Here is a 20,767-nt window from a genome sequence, read left to right as displayed (position 1 = left end):
CAGAACTAGATTGGAAATATCATAGTGCCATTTCTGCACTCTGGTCTTTTACACACCTGAGAACCCTGGCCTCCCCCACTGGCCCCTGCGGGGGCCGGGGAAGCTGGAGAGGCGCAGGTGCGAGCTGGCTCACTAAGTCACTGTCCCCTCCTGATGAAGTGGTGTGCAGGAATAAAGGAGGCCCGTGTGGATTCACACCCATCACCGCCTCGCCTGTGCCAGAGCCACTTGTAATTCCCACAGCCCCAGCCAGCTCTGCAAGGCAGAAAGAAATATGACCAGGCAAGTTGAGAAAATAAATTAAACTAAGTGTCAACTTTTCTTGTTTCTCTCCTCATTATTAAGAGATGGAATGGGGCTCGTTTATCAAGCAGGGGGAGAAATTAATTGACACGGCTTTAATATCATGATGTCTGGCGTGTCTGGTCACATTCCTTCATTTTTTTGGAAAGGCATTTTATTATAGTTTACAGCAACCAGCTGCCAACTACTGGTGTAAATGAGGAAGCAGGTGCGTGAAGGATGCCACTGTGGAAGGCAGCGACACCACCCTGAAGCGGGCCCAGCAGGGAGGCAGGACTTGGTAGGAAGCAGGCCTCTTGTTGTCTCTAAGCAGAAAGGAAGGAGATATGGGGGAGGGAAGGGACTGCTTAGCCGGGCTATCCCACAGGCCCCACAGACTGGTTTGGAGACATGGAGAGCATAGTGGTGGACAGTCCCTGCCTCCACCAGCCTCCTGGCCTGGAAGCATTTCTTCTGAGCAGCTTTGTTTCGGTCCCTAGGTTGAATCACTGTGCCTGGCCATTCTTAAGGAGGCCAGAGAAGCAAATGCTTCTTATATCAAAGCCATAAGTTCCCAGATGACTATATTAATTTTTTGTTGTTGCTGTTTTTGGGGGGGTGAAGGGGTGCACATATGCACATGCCAGCACTTGAAGTCAAGGTCTAGATTCTGTCTCATAGCTGTTTTACTCAAGGCTGGTGCTCTACCACTTGAGCCACAGTTCCACGTCTGGCTTTTTTTGTGGTTAATTGAAGATTAGTCTGTCATAGACTTTCCTCGCCCAAGCTGGCTTTTTGAACCAAGATCCTCAGATCTCAGCTTCCTGAGTAGCTAGGATTACAGGCATGAGCCACCAGCACCTAGCATATATTAGATTTTCTTTAAAGAGGTAATAATGCCTAATCAGGTTCTTAAACCAACAGGACTGATATCCTTATGAGACCAGAAACAGACACACACAGCGATTGAGAGGGACTGGGATGTGAGGACACCGAAATTGGTCATTTGCAGGCTAAGGAGAGAGGTTTGGGAAAGGAAAAACTGCCAATTCCTTGATCATGGGCTTTGAAACTTCAGGACTGTGAGGAATGACAGTCTGTTGGAAGAAGAAAAAGAAGGAAGAGGAGGAGGAGGAAGGAAGAAAAAGAAAATGCTTTTCAGTTTGTCCTCCAGGGTAGTGGGAGGTTTGTTGACAGAAAGTCTCAAGCATCACACTTGTTTAATCTAGCCCTGTTTGGGGACAGGTCTTCGGTCAGTTACTCACCACGGGCCCCATTCTGAGTTTGACTTTTTGTTGTTTTTCTGTGTTGAAGCTCTCCTTGTTGTGTACCTCTGAATACTCCCAGTACCCCCTGTCTTGCCTTTATTAGGAGAATCAGGGAGAGTTACAGAACTTAAGTGCTCCTCACTCTCTCTCCTACTCTCCTGCTTGTGTTATGAGCATGTGCAGCTCTTGCCTTCTAGTAGAGGCTCTGGCCTGGAAACATGATGGGGCAGGGTTCTGGAGCCAAGTTGTAGGGTAAGTTTTGAATTCAGAAATTTAAGACAGTCCACCTTATGGGCAAAAAGTAGGCTGCACTGGAGAGAACATTGGGTCCTACCTGGGCCTCTTCCTTCACCTGTAAAGTGGGAATTAAATAGTCCTCCCTACTCCATAGGGTGGTCAACCTGAAGATGGAATTGAAAGGCTGCTCAACAAGTACAGATAAGCTTGCACCTTTTGACATCGCTATGCAGAATGCAGACTGATCATAAATAACCACTCTGGATGCCAGACATGAGATGTAACTGAAGAAATCCCATCCCTGGCTAGTAGGAAGTGACTTTCCTGTCTGATGGAGTTCACATTAGCATTTGGATGTGAAAGTAGACCCACCTCGCTGATGCCCCACCCTAATGTTTGGTGCCTAAGGTCTGGAAATGCCCAGCAAACCCTACCTGGGCTGGAGTTTTACTAAGTCAGGGTGTCGTGCAGGGAGTGTTTCCAAGTGAAAATCAATAATCAGAAATGTTCTTTCTTTTGGAAAGGCAGCTTGATTTGTTTTTGTTTTCTTGGAACCACGGGTTCCAAGATCTTCTGAATTGTGTCTGGCTTAGGGCTGGTGGAGCCACTCCCAACCCACTAAGCTCTTGTGTGCACTGCATTTAGGATCATAGGACAGCTGATCAGATATATCCATTATGTCCCACAGAAGTGGCCCAGGAATATTATGGGTTGGGGATGAGGAGGGGTAGCTAGAGATGAAATGATGCTAAACTTTTTATGAAGCTTGTGGACCATGCCTCCTGGCCCCAGCTCAGCTCTGCTCCCCTTGCAAGTCAGATGGCCACCAAATCCATCTTTGAACAAAGATCCAAAACATCCTGCTCCTGGTTGAGCTCCCACTCAGAATGGACAGACAGTCTCTTAAATATGTCGCTGTGCCGCTGAGCACAGTGGCTCTGCTGGAGCTGCCCTTCTAGAAGGTTGTCTTGGAGACAAGGTAAGATGAGATAGAAGAATTTTTTTTTAATGCCAGTTCTGGGGCTTGAACTCTGGGCTTTGCACTCAAGGCTGGAGATCTCCCACTTGAGCCAGTATCCACTTCTGGCTTCTTGCTGGTTAGTTAGAGATATAAGACTCAAAGGCTTTCCTGACTAAGCTTGTTTGGAACTGTGAACCACCAATTCCTAGCAAGAAACATTTTCAAACTAGAAAGTTCTTCCCATGCTTATGCCCCAGGGATTTTTGAATATCTGCTGGAAGCAACCTATGGATATTGACGCTTTCCCTAGCAGTGGGTTATTTAGCAAGGGAGGGAAATTGTACAAGGGATAAATATTCTTGCCTAGACATACCTTTAAATTCCTCATGGGATACTCCGAATAAATTTGACAGTCTTGGGGTTATCACCTTCACTTTTTTTCTCCATTAACCAACTGTGTTAAGTCATGCTTCTCATCGATTTCCACAGATAATGCTTTAGGCCCTACGTGATCACCTATTAGTGTTCATTGACCTATATGATAAGAATGATTTTTAAGGCGAGGAGGAAGCTCTTCCTATTCCCACACACACTGATATTCCTCCGTGGTTTTTGGAGCAAGTCATTTTAATTTTGAGGTATCTTGTTTTCAGATTTCCATTCTTTTTTTGGTCAGTCCTGGGGCTTGAACTCAGGGCATGGGTGCTGCCCCTAAGCTTTTCACTCAAGGCTAGCACTCTACCACTTTGAGCCACAGTTCCATTTCCGGTTTTCTGGTGATTAATTGGAAATAAGAGTCTCGTGGACTTTCTTGCCTAGTCTGACTTCAAACTATCCTCAGATCTTGGCTTCCTGAGTAGCTAGAATTACAGATATAAGCCACTAGTGCCCAGGCTTCGATTTTTTTTTTATAGCCTTGTATTATTCTGATGAATATTCAGTTGTGTTCATTTGAATAAAACAGGGAAAAGGAAAAAGGTTTGCCTGTTAAATGCTTACCTCTTAAATAGAACTTACTTATTAGTTTCCATAAATAGCTTCATTCAAGAGAATCCTAGAATTTCACTTCTAAATGCACCCTGTCATCTGCCATGCTACGTATTTCTAACTTGAAATCCTTTTGTTTATGGAGTTAACCCTTGTTTCCCAGGACCTTTCAGAAGTATGGGATATATGCAGCTAAGGTAGGAGGTTTCAAAGAAAGCTGAGTAGGTACTATTTTGCTGATGACAGATGAAAGGATTTCTTTGGTAAATTAGCCTGTGTTTCAGCCTTTCAAATAAGGTCCTTGGGACCTCTGCTTCCCTGAAGAGTTCCTGTGGCTCTCCATTCTTTTCTGGTACTGGTCCTCGGGCTTAAACTCAGGGCCTAGGTGTTGTCCCTGAGCTCCACTTCCAGCTTTTTGCTTGTTAGTTAGGGTTAGTTAGTTAGTAGAGATGTTAGTTAATTAGAGATGAGTCTCATGGACTTCCCTGACCCGGCTGGCTTCGAAGCACAATCCTTACATCTTAGCCTACTGAGTAACTATGATTATGCAGGCATGAGACACCAGCTCCCTGTTCCTCTCCATTCTTAATGGTGACTTCAGTAAGTTGAAACACCTATGGGAGGAGGTCTCTAAGGAGATGAGAAACAGAGCAGGAGCTCCCCAGAGGGTCCTGGTGGCGTATGAGCCCTCATACAGTTACCATGGATCACAGGCCTTGCCCTAGTTGGGACCAGAGTGGGCAACCTCCTACCCACAAGTCTTGCCTATTATGAGAGGCCCAGAGAGGCCAAGGGATGCTCCAAAGGCACATAGCTCATTATTTGACCTTTGCTTTTGAGCAAGGTTAACTGTGTGTTTCTTTTACTTAGCTCCCATGCTAGGGCCTTCATGAGATGCCATTTCTAATTGGTTTGGGGAAAAACAGGGTGTGGCTTATATATAGCAGATACAGTCTGTACATATAACAGATTATTCAAAAGACTAGAGTGCCTTGTAAACATTAACAGAAGCAAGACAGAAAAGGACAAATGATAGGGGTAAGGTGTCTAGAACAGGCAGATTCAAAGAGACACGGTAGTAGAGGTTCTGGAAAGAGCAATGGAGACTACTGTTCAGTGCATACAGAGTGTCATTTGGGATTATGAAAAAGTTCTAGAGATGGGTGGTAGTAATGGCTGCACAACCTCGTAAGTGTCCTTTTTGCTTAAAAATGATTAAGATGGCTAATTTTATGATAAGTATATGTTAGGATTACAGGATTATAGTACATTTTACTACCTTAAATTTTTATTTCAAAAAAGAAAAATGAGCTCATGTCTGTAATCCTAGCTACTCAAGAGGCTGAGATCTGAGGACTGCCAGCCTGGGCAGGAAAGTCTGTAAGACTCTCCAGTTAACCACCAAAAAGCCAGAAATGGAGCTATGGCTCAGGTGTAGAGCACTAGTCTTGAGCACAAAAGCTCAGGAACAGCTGGGCGCTGGTGGCTCACGCCTGTAATCCTAGCTACTCAGGAGGCTGAGATCTGAGGATCATGATTCAAAGCCAGCCCAGGCAGGAAAGTCTGTGAGACTCATTTCCAATTAACCACCAGAACACTGGAAGTGGCACTGTGGCTTAAGTGGCAGAGCGCTAACCTTGAGCTGAAGAGCTCAGGGACAGCACTGAGGCCCAGAGATCAAGCCCCACTGCCAACACACACACCTACACCATTAGCTCACAAACACACCAAAAGCTTAAGGACAGTGTCCAGGCAGGCTCTGAGTTTAAGTCCCAGGACGGGCGTGGGGATGGGGTGGGGAGAGAGAAAGAGAGAGAAGGGGAGGAGGGAGGAAAGGAAGAGAGAGAGAGAGAACAGTACAGTGCTAAGAGAGGGATTTTCTATCCAGCATCCATCCCCACAAAACTTCAGACCTTAGTATTTGTCTCTTGCTCCTCAGTTTGGAGATTGTTCACCACTGAGTTGCTAATTGATTGGCAATGATATAATGCACCTGTGAGAGAAAAGTGATTATATGTTAAGGAATAACGCTTATTGATAATTAAGTGTTTCATTGCTTCTTTGCTTCCCCAAATGGAATAAATAAATATTTTACACATAATCAAGTTTGTTTCCTCTATTCAGGCCAAACAGACAGAGATATTGAAATGATATAGATCTTTAAAATACTGCAAATGAGTCCTGACAGGGAACAGTTGTTAACTAGGCATCCCAGGTACACAGGTTTGACATGTAGGCAATCTCCTTTCATCAGGAAAATCATTTTTGTGGTACTCACATTTTGAGTCTTGTAGGGTTAGCGAAGAGACCATAGGGAGACCTGCCCTGCCCTTCCCCTGTAGCAGTCTGCATTTTAATTCCAGTCTCTGAGCTCTGCTTAGTGGCACAGAGTGGAAAAATGGGGTCAGAGAGGGTCTTGAAGTACAGGGACCCTAGAGTCTATGAAGATGTTGAGTGGCTGCAGAAACACAGCTTTTGTATCTGGGAGCTCCCAACCTGGCCCTATGGCTCTTTGACTCACCCTGGCCTCCATTCCAGGACCAAGTACACATGCTTAGCTGTGAAGGGGCTCTGAACCAGGCTATGCTCTGTCTCTCAGAGCTGTGTCCTTCAATAACAACTGGCTTTGTCTTCCTTGCAGTAGCCAACATAGGCTTTGATCATTCTCCCACATACTCCTGCCTTTGGTCTAGAAGGAGTTAGATTGGCCAAATCAGCAGGCCTGGCACAGCCGAAACCTGTCACCTCACTGCATGAGCGTCCTGTGGCTGCCATAACCAATTACCACAAATTTGGTAGCTTAAAAGCATAGAAATCAATTCTCTCACAGTTCTGGAGGCCAGGGCTATGTTCCCTGCAAAAGCTCTGTGGGGCCAAGCATGGTAATAATTCTAGCTACTTGTGTGTCTGAAATGAGGAAGATCATTGTTTGATGCCAGCAGAGCAGAAATGTCTCAGGACCTCATCTTGACCAGTAAAACTGTGGGTACAATGGAATATGCCTGTCATTTTAGCTATGCAAGAAATGTAAATTGGAGGATCTTTGTTCAGGCTGACTAGTGGTGGGAGGGAAGCAAAAAGGGCTAGAGATATAGCTCAATTGATAGAACACCTCCTTGGGCAACATAAGGCCCTGAGTTCAAATCGCAGAACGACTTCAAAAAAAATTCTGTGGGCCAGTCATTCTTACCCCTTCAGCACATCTAGCTGCTCCCACTGAATTCAACACATGGCGACATCTCTGCCTACCTCTGCCTCCCCATGGCCTTCCTCATGCACTTCAAGTGTTTCTCTGTGCCTCAGTCTCCCTCTCCTCAAGAGAAGTCTCCCTCTTAGTCTCCTTCTCAGTCTCCTTCTCTTATAAGCACAACTGTCATTAGCTACTGGGCATGCCCTAAATCCATCCACCACGATCTCTTTCAGGATCATTGATGTTAATTACATTGGCAGAAACCTTTTTTCCAAATAAGATAAGGTTCTTGAGTTCCAGAAGTTAGACACAGGTACCTATTTGGAAGGTCTATATTTGACCTGTTATACTCACCATAACTAGCATAGGGGACCCCAAAATAAGTGGCCCAAGTAATACCCACCAGCTAAAAAAGTTACAATGGGGTAGAACTGTCCCTGAGGGGTCCCCTGACTCAGCCTTTTGGGGAACAAATTGCTAAAGAGAGTTTGGGGGAACAAATTGCTAAAGAGGGTGAATTGTAGGAAGAGGCCTGTTGATCTCTGTGTCCTCCAGTGCTGGGACTGGTCAATGCAGGAGGGGTTGAATCAGTCTTGAGGCATACCTCAGTGATGGAGGTGCTTAGCAAGGTGCTTAGATCCCAGAAGTACTGAAAGGGCTCCTTTAACCATTTACTTTATATGTAGTATGCGCTTGAGGGTCATCTTCATCTCAAGATACCCACCAAGCCCTAGCCCTGCCTTGCTTGAAGTTGGTACTGGCCTCTTCCTTTCTGGATCCTCTAGAACCCCCTCCCAGTGGACATTTCAAAGGGCAGTGGGTCTTCATCCCTTCTTGTAGGGCCAGGTAGAGTCTGTTCTGTAGGAGGATGGACAGGAAGAAGGGGATGAACCAAAGTGATGCAGGTCCCTGCTTAAAGTAGAGCATAGCCCGCCTGCATGGTGTAAAAGCCTCTCCCCCTCAGCCTCCTAAAATGCTCCAGAAGGAGAAGCAAGCACTAACACCCCAAGAGAGATACTTGGGCACTGTCTCTGGATTTGACACTCATCCAGCTCTGCAGTAACAGATGAGACCAAGGGCCCAGGAGACACCCAAAGAGAGGGAGCAGTCAGTGCTGTAGCTTTGTCTCCAGGGACCTGAATTAGGAAGCATGGTGGAGGAGGACCAGCATATAAACTAGTGGACTGGTTTTTTGTGGTGGGGAGAGGCTCATTTCATACATCACATCTCATGTCTGTTTTGGACCTCAGAGACCCAACTTTTACCAAGTAACATTGGGAAACTCACCAATGTTTCAGCCCCTGAAGCAGATACTCTTGTGTCCTCCTTTATGTCTAATATCCGCCTTACATGTCTGAACAAGCTGGGCTGTGCATTCTGGGAACATAGTAATGAACAACAGACACTGCCGATCATGACTACATTTGTGTGCTGTTCCTAGGCTTCTGTTTTACTGTTGTTTGGGAATAGGGAGTGGCCACCTTTTCCCAGAGACTCTTCTAGAGCCTGTCCATGCTATGATGTAAAAGCTCCATATATCAATTTCCTGAGGTCTCCTGGTATTCCTGAGTTAGATCTATGAGCCAGAGGGGCTTGAAAATTCCCTCTTAACCTAAGGTTGCTGGGACCCAAAGTAGACACTCATTGACAGGAAGAACTAACATACCAGATCATCCATTCAGATTTTTGGCTTCCCACTTGGTGTATCTGGCTTTTGTGTTTGTGTGTTTGGGGAGAAGATTGTTTTAGTTGGTTTAGGCTACATAGCAAAGCACCATGGTTCATAAACAGCAGAAGTTTCTCATAGTTCTGGAGGTCAGAGGTCAGAGATCAAGGTATCAATGTGGGCAGTTCTTCCTGGCTTACAGAGAGCCACCTTCTTATTGTAACCTTACTTCACAGAGAGAGAGACAAAACAAGCTACCTCGTGGCTTTTTGTAAGGGCACTGTTCCCAAGCACAAGAGCTCCATCTTCATGACCAAAAGGTTCCTCTTCCTAACAGCCCCACGGCTCTGGGAGGTAGGGTTTCAACATATGAATCCTAAGGATTAAGGGATGAAACAAAATTCAGCCCATAGCAGAGAGCCTTGAAAGTGCTGATTTGGGTTGTGATCTGAGGTGTGTCTAACCTCATACCACTTTAATTTATAGGTACACAATGCCCAGCCCAGAGCTGGGGAGTGACTCCCCCGGTTATAAATAGATGCCTGGTCAGAACTGGAACCCAGGCCCTAGCCTCCTCAGCACATCTGTACCTCTGCCTGTGTCCCCTCCCATGCTAGTGCTAACCCGGCAGCTGTGCTCCATGTGAGGTGGGGTATACCCCGTGTGTGGGGCCACATGGTACCGCAGTGATTACCGAGTGGGGTCACAGATGGGGCCACATGCTGACAGCGCTGTCAGGGGTGGGAAGAGAAGAAAGGAAGGGGCCGGAGGGTGGAGAGAGGTACTCAGGATGCCGAGCAGCGGTCGCCTGCCAGAATCCTTCAGTGCAGCTTGTCTAGCAAAGCCAGTCTCCAGCCGAGTAAATACAGTGCATAGCTGACGGGCTGACAGCGGGTATCACACAGTCTTAAACTGCCTCAAATCCACAGCGCTTTTGAAGCAGCAATAGAGAAAGGATGCCCGTGCAGAACAGAGGCCTGCAACTTTTAATAGTTTCTTCCAGGCCTCAGGATGTCCTGATGAGGTATTAGAGGAAGTAATTCAGGAAGAAAAGGACAAATAACTGCCTCCGTCTGGAGGCCATCCCGAGCATTGGCCCTTGCAGCTCACAGAACGGGCCAGCATGGCTCAGCAGTGATTCCCCCAGCTGTCATTAGCTCACCCTTCTGCCTCCTCCAACAGAGCTACAAGGGTCTGACCCTTGTAAATAGCAGACAAGTAAATTTCTTGTTTGCTTGGGGGCAAATGTAAGCCACACAGTGCTCACTGCTTAGGAGTGAAATCGCTAACAGTTTCTCACTGTGAAGGGTGCTATGTACAAATTAGAATACATTCCCTGGACCTCCAGGCCATCTATCCCAGGGACCTGCCTCCCCTGCCTATTCCCAAAATGAGAAGCCTCTTCACAAAAAGACAGAGCTGACCTGTGAGAACCAAACTCACCCCTCTTCTCTCCTGTTTTCTCTCTTCCCTCTTTCCTTTAGGGTTTGGCTTTGTCACTTTTGAGAATGAAGATGTTGTGGAGAAAGTCTGTGAGATCCATTTCCATGAAATCAATAATAAGATGGTAAGTCTTGGGAGGGACAGCCCTTCCCCTGTGTGCACACACCTGTCTAGCAGATCAGTGTAGCCCCAGCATCTCGGGTGCTATGGGCAAGGGTGGGCATGAAGACTAGACTCAGGGTTCAGCTGTGAGAGAAGTTGCTTAGAACAGGTGCCAACATATTTCTTTTTAAAAGGCCAAATGGTAAGTAGCTTCTGCTTTGTGAATGGGTATCACAACTACTCTTGTGGTGTTGGGGCCATAGGTACATGAATTAATGGGGCAGTGTTTCAGTGAAGCTGTGTTTGTGGACACTAAAATTGAAACTTCCTTGGTGCTGGAGTAGGCAAGCACACTACCATTGTGCTACATGGCTAACCCACAAAATTAAGTATTTTACAACTGTTTAAAAATATTTTAGAAAAGAAAAAAAATTTTTTTAATTCTTAGACGTAACAGAAACAGACCAGAATATCTGAATGTGGCTTGAGGGGTCATAGTTTTTTGACCCCTGGTTTCAGATATTTTTGCCTTGGAGGAATATATTCTAGATAAGAAGTTTACCAAGCTAATTCTTTTTTGGGTAATGAGCAAAACACACACATGCACACACACACACACACACACACACACACCTCCATACAATCAGTGTGGTATTTTCTGCCCTCATGATCAGATGGTTCCTTATACCCTTTAAAGTTTGGCTTCCTGCCAGAGCAACCTCAAGAGGAAGGCAGATTGGATGTTTATTGAATTCTGGGGAGCCAAGTTAGCCTCCCTGGAAAGTGGCCACTAGAGGGCGCCATGCCACATATGGCATGTGCCTCAGCACTGTCAAGTAGAATAGGGGGTGAGAAACCCCTTCTTTGTCAATTTCAGGAAAGAGAGAGAGAGAGAGCTTGGCAGGTGGTTTTGGAGCCATCCACAGGTCCTCTGGAGCACAAACATTTTGGTTGGCCAGCAAAGCCTCCAGCGCTGAGAGAAGAGAACAGGCAAATTTGTGTTTCAGTCGCAGCTGTGACTTTGATATTTTCTCCCTTTTGTCAAAACATTCCTTGCTTCTGAAACATGCATTCAGATGTGCATTGTATATTGGTCTGATATGTGTTCACCAACTTTAAATTCAATAATAGAGCTTTTAGTGTGGATAAGATCAAAGCAATCTGCTTAGCATGTGGTGCTACAGGCCTGATTCAATATTTGACTTGCTAATTTTTTCCCAGGGCACTAAAATAATATTGTTCATATTGTTCCTAGCCATCATATGCATCTGAAATGAAAATACTCTTTTTTTTGCATACTGTATGTCAGAGGCATCCGTGCAGACATTAAAATAGTATAAGGCAGATAAATGTGTGGGAATGACGCAGGTCCTTTGTATGCTTTGTCTGTCCTCCAAATGCCATTGCCTTCTAGTTGGTGTTCTCTCTCTCTCTTCTCTCTCTCTCTCCTTGCTATTTTTAAAAGTAGAGAGATGGAGAACTTACACATGAGCATAGTACCCAGATGCTTCGTTTATCCTAGGCAGAGCATGCTATTGACAGGCTCCAGAGAGGCCACAGGGCCCTTGTGGGGATTGGAAGAGGCAGTGGGAAGTGCAGGCTAGGACTTAATGGATCATGGGGAGAGTTCTGATGCAAGCAAGACCCCCACTCTCTATTCTGCTTCAGATGCAGGTGTTCATTCTTCACTATTGATGGCTTAGAAACAAGCATGAGACATGGGTGGGGCAGGCTTTATCCAGAGGGGGAACTGAGGTCTGGAGCTTGCCGAAGTACTACCTAGATAACGAAGGAACATAGATAGGCCTTGAGCTTACTGGACATTCATCTAGACAGACAACTGTCTGAACTTAGGTTGGAAAGTCACTTGGGGAAGTGACTTAAGAATGGAGGTCGAGTTCCAGTTTCCTCTTCTGTTGGAAGGCAGAGAGGTTGGCAGCCATTTCCCAAGTCATTTAACATTGATTGGGATCGTCTCTTCCACCTGGGTGGAGGCTGAGTATGACCATGTAGGTGTCCCTGGTGACTCTGGTGTGACTTTCAATTTGCCTTTGTACCCAGGGCTGGTCCTAGTTCTTCAAGAGATAAGCAAAAGATGGAAGAAAAGAAGAGGAAAAGATGGGGGCAGAGGGGTTAGGACGCTAAGCTTTGGCAAGGTAGCAGTCTAGGTTCCTAGCCTAGACACACCAGTTTTGAAGGCTACAGTTCAGAGCATCCTCGGTGGGGACCTGGGGTAGGTCACTGGAGGTCCAATTAAACAGGGCTGAACCACCTCCCGGGGCTGTTGGACGTTTAGCTAAGCACAGTGCCTGCCCCAGGATGTGCTCATAACCATTAGCTCTTGCTAACTATTGCATCACCATTGTCTTTGAAACCTCTCTTTCCAGCCAGCTCCCTCCACTCTGAAGAAGGGTGAAACTTTTGGTAGCAGAGCCTGAATAGAAAATGCAATTCAGCTATGCTATGGGCAGAATTCAAATGAGAGAACTAGAAAGACCAACAACTCTGAGATCACCAGACAGGAGTCCAGGCAGCTGTTAGTGCAACTGGAAAGGCCAGTCTCCTCCAACCATCACAACTTCTGTGGGCTTTGGCAGGAGCCAGCAGATAGCAGCGCCCAGCATCATGGATGTGACTAACGTTTTCTCATATTCACAGACAGGTCTTACCACCAGAGTCACAGAGATAGTTCTCAGTTGAACCCTCAAGTCTATACTTCTTCTGCAGACCAAAAGGGACTTTAAAGAATGTCTAATCCAGGCACTGGTGGCTCACACCTATAATTCTAGCTACTCACGAGGCTGAGATCTCAGAATCAAGGTTCAGAGCTAACTGGGGCAAAAAAAAAAAAAAATCGATGAGACAGTTATCTCCAATAAGCTACTCAGTGCCAGAAGTGGCACTGTGGTTCAGTGGTAAGTGCTAAGTTTGAGCAAAAAGAAGCTCAGGGATAGTGCCCAAGCCCAGAATTCAAGCCCCAAGACCATCAAAGAAAAAGAATGTTAGGCTGGCCTATAGCCCCTCTATGGCCACATTCGAATACTGCTGCCTGAGGCCTAATGTAGGATATCTGGTTCCTAGACTTCCTAGGGGAAAGGCAGAGGAGACAGGCTCACCTGGCCGCATTCCTGGCTAGGGAGAAGGGCCAAATTTGCAGTTAGGGGTTTTAGTTAGTCACAGACTAGATCCAAGAGAAGCAGGTGTACAGTGAGCAGGGTGTGGGGGAGGAGAGAACTGTCTGCCAATCAAGCTCAGGGTACAACCCTTAAGAGCTAAGACTCAGCCCCAGCCAGAGTGAAATGCAGACTTGACTCTTTATCCACAAACACACAAAAGCAGGCATGGAACTGCCTCGTGACCCTCTGGCCACTCTGCAAGGCCCCATGCAAGTTCAGCTAATAATGCCCCCCACCATGTCCCCCTGATTGAAGCAGCCCCTGAACAGCAGGGACACTTGCTGATTAGTCGCCAGAGCCCGGCCTCCACGCGGCCTCCTGAGGAGCCAGGCAGCTGCAGGGAGGTAGAAACTGACAAAGAGCCAGCTCTGGGTTTCCTCAGAGGCCTGGTTTAGCCTCTACCATTGAAGTAATGCCAGGGAAGAAAAGCTACCCTCACTGGATGAGAATTTGGGGTACAGTGTGAGACGTGCTGGGTAGAACCTTTTCCTAGATGTCGAACACAGGAACTGGGGGTTACAGGTGCTGTACTAACACTTTGCAAAGTGATGCAAAGTTTCCTTCCTCACAGCCTTCTGTGCGAGTCCCAGTCCATTCCCCACAGGCCCTGGAGCTCCATGGTGGGCCAGTCATTAGTGGCAGAGGTGGGATGTGACTCTGTGCTGCTCTACTCCCTAAACCCTATGCTAGGAGAACTATGTGTGTATTTATCTTGCTGCCAGCTCAGTCAAGCATAATACATGAAAAATCTGAATGGACTTGATGAGCAACCATAAGGAAGAGTTTTTTATTTGCCTCATATAAGCATTACTAAAGGATTCTTTTATATAGTCTTTTACTTACTCCTTTGAGGTTATCAGACTTACATGACTAAGCAAATTGGGGTACAGTGCGGCTCACATGTTGGAAGGAAGCACGGACGCTGCTGGTCAGTGTTGGGCTTAGCCCTACGAGGCGGGAGAGCCTCTGAGAGCCAAGTGAGAATGCAGAGTCTCAGGGCCCTCCAGTCAGATCTGTGTGCTGACAGATCCCCAGTGATTTGTGGGCACATTAAAGTCTGAGAAGCACCAGGCAAGGATCACTGCTAATGATGGATAACGTGGGAACTTGGCTCATAAATCTAGCAGCCAAAGGCAGGTATCTGGGACAGGGAAGAGTGTGGAGTGGGGGCAAGCCCTGCCTGATGGGCCAGGCAGCTGGATCCCTAGGCCAAGCCAGGGCCCTCAGCACCACTCCCTACTCCCTGTATGGTCAGATGGAGACCAGGTATCCCCGTGCCGCAGCTTTGAACCAGCATGCCCTTGCCTCTGAGGGTCATAGAAGAGTGTGAGACACAAGAAGCCAGTGATGGCCTGGATCCTCCTAAGTGACAAGAAAATGACCTACTGGCCATTTGTATTTATCTATTTATATTGTATTGGTGCTGGAGCTGGAGCTCAAGGCTAGCACACTACCATTTGAGCCACAGCTCCACTCTGGCTATTTGCTAGTTAATTGGAAATGAGTCTCATAGATTTTCTTGCCCATGCTGGTGTCAAACCATGATCCTCAGATCTCAACCTCCTCAGTAGCTGGGATTACAGGAGTGATCACCATTGTCTGGCTCCTACAGAGTCATTTAGAGGCACCAAGAGTTTTGAAATCCAGCTGACCCATTATCTGTTATACCCATTATCTGACCATTAATGAATCCCACACCTGTCTGCATCTGCTTCTCCTCTTCAAAATGGGGACGCAGAATGGTAGATAGAGGCCTTTTGCAGTTTATCTGAAGCAGAGGTTCAGTTTCTGGCCTTGAGGTTTCTCCTGTCTGCTCTGTGGTCAAGTATATAATCTGGGACGTTGGCAGGAATTAACCCTTCTGAAAAACCTCCCCAATGACAGTAAGTGACCAGTGACAGCAAGTGACCTCTGTTTGAGTTAAGCCAGGGGCCAAGCTTTTCTGTAAAGGGCTAGATAGTAAATATTTGAGGCTTGGAGGACCATATGGTCGCTGTCAGAGTTATTCTATGCTACCATTGTAGCCAAACACAGTCACAGACAATATGTAAATGAGTGGGCGTGGCTGTGTTCAAATAAATCCTCATTTACAAAAACACACAGCCAGCTGGATTTGGCCTGAAAGCCAGTTTTCCATGGTCTCCCCCACTTCCCCTCACCCCCACCCCAAACTTGCTGAGAGCAGGCACAGTTTGGGTACTGCTAGTTTCCTTGAGCCTAAAGAAAAGGATTTTAGCCCCATGATCTGCCAGGTTTACTACTGAATAGCATTTTTATGAGGCTGAGGCAGAGAAGACAGTGCCTCAGACCCTGAACAGACTAGCAGCCTATAAAAAGCATCAGTGCCCCATTCTTAGCAGGGATCCCAAACACTGAGCAGGGGAAGACTGAAACAAAGGTCGGGGAGGCAGTGTCAAGCCCAGAAGCCTTCCTGGCAGAGAATGCCTCAAATTGTCCTTGGTGTAGTCCCTCATACTTCCTTTCTCACCTTCTATGCTTAGCTCCCCCTCCTATAAAAACCTGGACAGAGAGACAGACCATCATGTGCTTGATCAGAGGGATATCTGGGGTTTGAACTAAACAGGTACTCTTTGCTTAAGCATTTTTTTTTTTGTTCTAGTTATTTTTTGAGCAGCCATTTTGCTCTAGTTACTTTTAAGATACAGTTTTGCTCTATCAGCCTAGACTGTAATCCTCCTCCTTTATATATCCCCTTCCCCAATAGCTGAGATGACCAGTGCATACCCCTGCACCCAGCTCTTAGAATCATTTTGCTTAACTAAGTATGCATTCTTAAGAAAATCTGGTCCTTGCCAGCATGTGAGTTCCATGCAGAGTGCAGGACCAGGCAGTACTGAGTCCCAGGTCCCTAATCAGGGAGTGTAGTATGAAGTGGGCATTGAGTGCTTATGGCGAGAGGTGGTTCCAGACAGGAGGAAGCACACATCCTCTGGAGCAGATCAGGAGTATCCCAGGAAAGCTGAACCAGACCCTTCAACTAACTCATCTACTTCTATAAGAGCAAAACCTGCTGTGATCTCAGATCTGCCCCTGTTTCAGCTTCTGGGGGTAGAGCTTCAAAATAGCCTCTGAGGAGTGAGGGGCAGAAGATATGAGAGGCCGGAATTGACCTCTTAGGCTCTGGATTGCAGTGCTCGGCTCCTCCAGTCTGGGTTGGGCCTGGTGATTAAGCTTGCTGCCCCTCCCTCCAGCTGTTCTTCCTCATCCCCAAAGACTGAAAGCTCAGTGGGGAACCAGCCCAAAAGCAGGGGGAGGGTGGGTAATGTGGGTGGAATTAACTGGGCTTCTGTGCTCACGATCCTATTTGTAGCATCATTCTCACTCGTAAGCTAATTTTAGCCATCCATTCTGCTTCTGTTGCCATTTATAAAATGAGAATGTCAAATGCAATATTAAACAAGCAGGATGAAGGCAAAAAAAGGAAATGCCAGAGAGGCATTTAATAAATGAATCCCATGTTTATGTGGGAGAGGGAGCGATCCCGCTCCCCACGCATCACACACGCATGTGTGCACATGCTATTGTGTACAGGCTCCATTAATGACAGCACAATGATTGGTGTGTTGGGGGAGTGGGCAGGAGGGGGGGACTAACAGGCGAGTGTTGGTAAATGTGTTGCTTCTTAGGCAGAAATAATTTGGTCTGCCAAGAGGAAGTCTCCTGGTTGCATGAGTTCTGGCAGGCTTGCCCTTCATTTGTCCTCTAGCCAGGCCAGTGCAGGGAAAGCCAGAGAGGTCAGGGAGTTCTCTACCTCTGTCATGACCTTGTGGGGTCTTGAAAGGGATCACTTACTTGAGGCCCTTCTCTTCTGCCTGGGACTTCTAGTCGCTTTTCTTCCTGTGACCTCTGCTTCCTGGAGGTTCGAGGAAGTGCTCCAGCCACCCTGCCAAGTGAGGCCCATTGCAGGGTCCAGTAAAGCCACTGTGGGCTGGGGTGGACGTGGCAGGATTTGAGCACCTGCCCGAGGCTGAGGTTCCTTTCACTTTGAAATGCCCTTGCAGGTGCCTGGAAAGAAAAAGAACAGCTGCTGCCCCCACTGTCAGCTTTTTCCTCCGATAGTGCAGCTTGTGCTGCGTGCTCCCTTAGCATACCTTGCTGATGAGTGCAGGGACTTGGGGGTGAGGAAGGGACAGGGCTGGGCTGTGGAGGGAGGGGCTGCTGCTCTCTCTCTCTCCCTCTTGATTCCCAGTTTCTGGGATTTAAGTGAACACAGTCACTGGCGCCATCACCTTCAGAGAAAGATAGCACCTAAGAGGGGTGTCATTGCCCCCAAAAAATGTACTCTTCACCTGACTTATGTAACTATAACCCCTCTGTACATCACCTTTATAATAACAATAATTTTTTTTTAATAATACCACCTAAAGCTCCATGTGGAGCAGAGTCGGGTGAGGCTTGGACAGCCGTGTAGGCTATTGTTGCTCTAAGCCCAGAGAAGTTAGCCACTCTCAACCCAAAGAGCCAGCCAAGTGGTGTAAGACTACAGTGTGACCCTCAAAGCCCCGGTCTGCCCCAGGACTAGGACAGAGTGAGAGCTGTGGATTTGGGGGTCTGTGTTCTCAGGCAGCAGTGAAGATCAGCTTTCCCTACCCTTTGTCAGGACTGTGGGCATCTCTGAGGGAAGAGCCATACCCCCTGTATTCCTCTCTGTGGCCCCACCCATCCCTGCATGGTAAATAGTAGGTACTTAATATTATTGGTTTATGACCTACTTCACGTTGCCATCACTGATTTTAATAAAACACTAAGCAGAGGAAACAGTGGATGAAATTAATTCTGTAAGTGGTGAGGAAATTAATTCTGGAAGCTAGAGTCAGGAATGACTTTGGAAGAAATAGCACCTGATTGGGGCTGGGGGCCTGGGGAGGGAGCAAAGAGGGGCTGGCAGAGGAGCACCCAGGGAAAGAAACAGGCTTTTTAATGTGGGGGTGCTGGCTATGCTCTGAGAATGAGCCGGTCAGTAGTCAGAATGTCAGTGTCCTCTGGGCTGGGAGTGTAGCTAAGTGATAGAGTGCTTGCCTAGCATGCATGAAGCCCTGGGTTCGATTCCTCAGTACCACATACACAGAAAAGGCTGGAAGTAGCACTGTGGCTCAAGTGGTAGAGTGCTAGCCTTGAGCAAAAAGAAGTTTAGGGACAGTGTCCAGGCCCTGAGTTCAAGCTCCAGGACTGGCAAAGCAAAAGCCGGGGGGAAAGTCAGGTACCTTGTCAGCAGGGAAGTTGATTGTCTCCCAGAGGAGATGAGGCTTGATGCAGCGAGATCAGTGAGATCAGTGGACGTAGTTTGAGGACTCCTGTGCACCACACACTGCACTTGAAATCCAGTGTGTACATGTTACGTAATCTATGAAAACGTGTACATATGTACATATGCATGTGAGCACACACAGGAATGTGTGACTGCCTGGCATGTGGGTAGTGCTCCTCCTCACCCAGAGAAGTCCTGCCAGCTCCATACTGTGAGTACCACTCAGCTCTCCACGCTTTACGCCAGTGGGACCAACGTATGTATGACCAGCATGTGTCCCCTAAAGGCAGACTGATGGCTGCTTTCACCTCCTGGGCTGGCTATTTCCATTACAGTTTGCACAGTAATGCCCCCCAGCCACACCCATCCAGATGCCAAGGTAGGTCCCACCCTCTGCAGGACAACAAGACAAGGCACCATATTGGCTCTGGGGGAAGGAAGGTGTTTGTACTGGATGGCTAAGGCTGTTGGGGAAGGAGCATGGAGCAGGCGCTCATTCTCTCCTGCCCTATGGAAAAATCTGTGTGGCTGCCAGATTCTGGGAAAGATCCTGAGTCTTACAGAGTCATGTCAACTCTCCTTCCCTTCATTGGCTGCCTGGACAGGGCCTGATGCCAGAGCAGGTAGTCACCAGCTCTGCTGGCTGGCAGCTGCAGAACTGGCTGGGGAAGAGCTGTGGCTTGCCCTGAGGAGGAGGCCAAGCTGCTCCCGGGGCACAGGCCCATTGGTCTATTAGGAGGCACCATGCAAGGACAGGTACCTACTGTGGAAGTCACAAGACAGCCTCCTCCCTGTTCCCTCCTCTTCCTACCAGCCAGACAGCCAGACAGTCAAGGGCAGTGTCTATACATGGGGGCCTTTTATCCTTTGAGACAAGCCTGTCTCCCTAGAGAAGTGAGGAGTGTGTAACACGACCTACTGGCAGTGAGTAATGAGGCTGCACACACCAGCCTCTTCAGGCCACACAGAGCCCCCTTGTCCCCGGGTGGTGCAGCAAGGCCACAGGTACAGGACTTGGGTTTCTCTCTGGCACAGCACAGCAGTGTGTGCGGACTGGTGCTGTTTGTATAGCAAGCAGAGGAAACAGAAGCCTTTTCACTCCCCAGAGCTTGGCTGCCTTTTCAGACTGCCTGTCTCTTCCCAAAAACACTCTGCCTTGAGCTTTGGCTGGCTGCAAGGGACTTTGTCCCTGTAAAAGTTCTAGTATCTTCCTCAAAAGCCAGTGCCAAGCATTCCCTCCCACGCCCCGGCACATGTGCTATGGCTGTAGACAGACCTAGATTTGAATCCAAGCACTGTAGCACATACACTGATCTGCATCACAAGCTAGGTATTTGAAAGTCCAGGTCTCACTTTCTAGAACATGAATATAGCCAGGCACGAAGGTACATGCCTAGAGTCCAGACACATAGGTTATAAAGGACATCATTGGTCCATTGACAAAATAGGAATATGGAAGGCAGATTAAAGTGTCATATTCAGGTTAAATGTTGTGACCTGGATGTCTGTAGTCACATAATAAAAATGTTCTCATGTTTAGGAAATGTAAACCATAATACATGCAACTTACTTTCAAATGGGGGAAAAATAACCATTAAAATTTGGGGCTGAATTGGCAAAGCACCAGCCCTGTGAGCAAGAAAGCCAAGCAAGAGAATGAGGCCCTGAGTTCAAGTCCTAATACTAGCATACACACAGGAGAAAAAGCAGAACTGGAGGTGTGATTCAAATGGTAAAACCAAGTACAAGGCTTGGAATTCAAACTCCAGTTCCATCAAAAACAAAAATATGTGTAGATACAGATTTGGAATGTGCACAAATGCTCAGTAAGACAAATGCTAAGTAACAAAATGCTAGCAGTGGACGATCTAATCTGCGTTTAGACACTCTTCACAACTTTTCTGTGAGCTTGAAGTTATTTCCAAATAGACAGTTTGAAACCACAAACCTTGCTGAGTTGCTTTGGTTGGAAGGTTCCTCCACCCGCAACAAGCAGCATGCCCCATGTTCACATGGGGGAGTCTATGTGCCACCTGCAGCAACATGTAGTGCTCTCAGTTGTCCCTGAGTAAAGGGGCTTCTGGCAGGTCTTTAACTGGGGAATGTAAGGAAGCCACACCCTCCCTTCCAAGGCCACAATGCTGAGGACAGCTATATATTTAGAGAATGAAATATCTACTTCACAT

At 47.2% G+C, this 20,767-nt stretch overlaps 1 protein-coding gene across 4 annotated transcripts in view; it reads left to right on the top strand.

The window, feature by feature from the left end:
• Msi2 (musashi RNA-binding protein 2) overlaps positions 1-20,767 on the top strand; it is a 373,314-nt gene that overhangs the window by 300,542 nt on the left and 52,005 nt on the right. For all 4 annotated transcript variants that reach the window (XM_013037909.1, XM_013037908.1, XM_013037907.1 and 1 more), the window contains exon 7: positions 10,076-10,158. In XM_013037909.1, coding sequence (XP_012893363.1) covers positions 10,076-10,158 — 83 coding nt within the window. The remainder of the gene's footprint in view (positions 1-10,075; positions 10,159-20,767) is intronic.

This window comes from Dipodomys ordii, unplaced genomic scaffold (genome assembly GCF_000151885.1).
Source record: "Dipodomys ordii isolate 6190 unplaced genomic scaffold, Dord_2.0 Scaffold7, whole genome shotgun sequence".
NCBI classification, from domain to species: Eukaryota; Metazoa; Chordata; class Mammalia; order Rodentia; family Heteromyidae; genus Dipodomys; species Dipodomys ordii.
The sequence above is the reverse complement of the archived record's forward strand: the minus strand, read 5'-3'. Positions and strand labels throughout refer to the sequence as shown.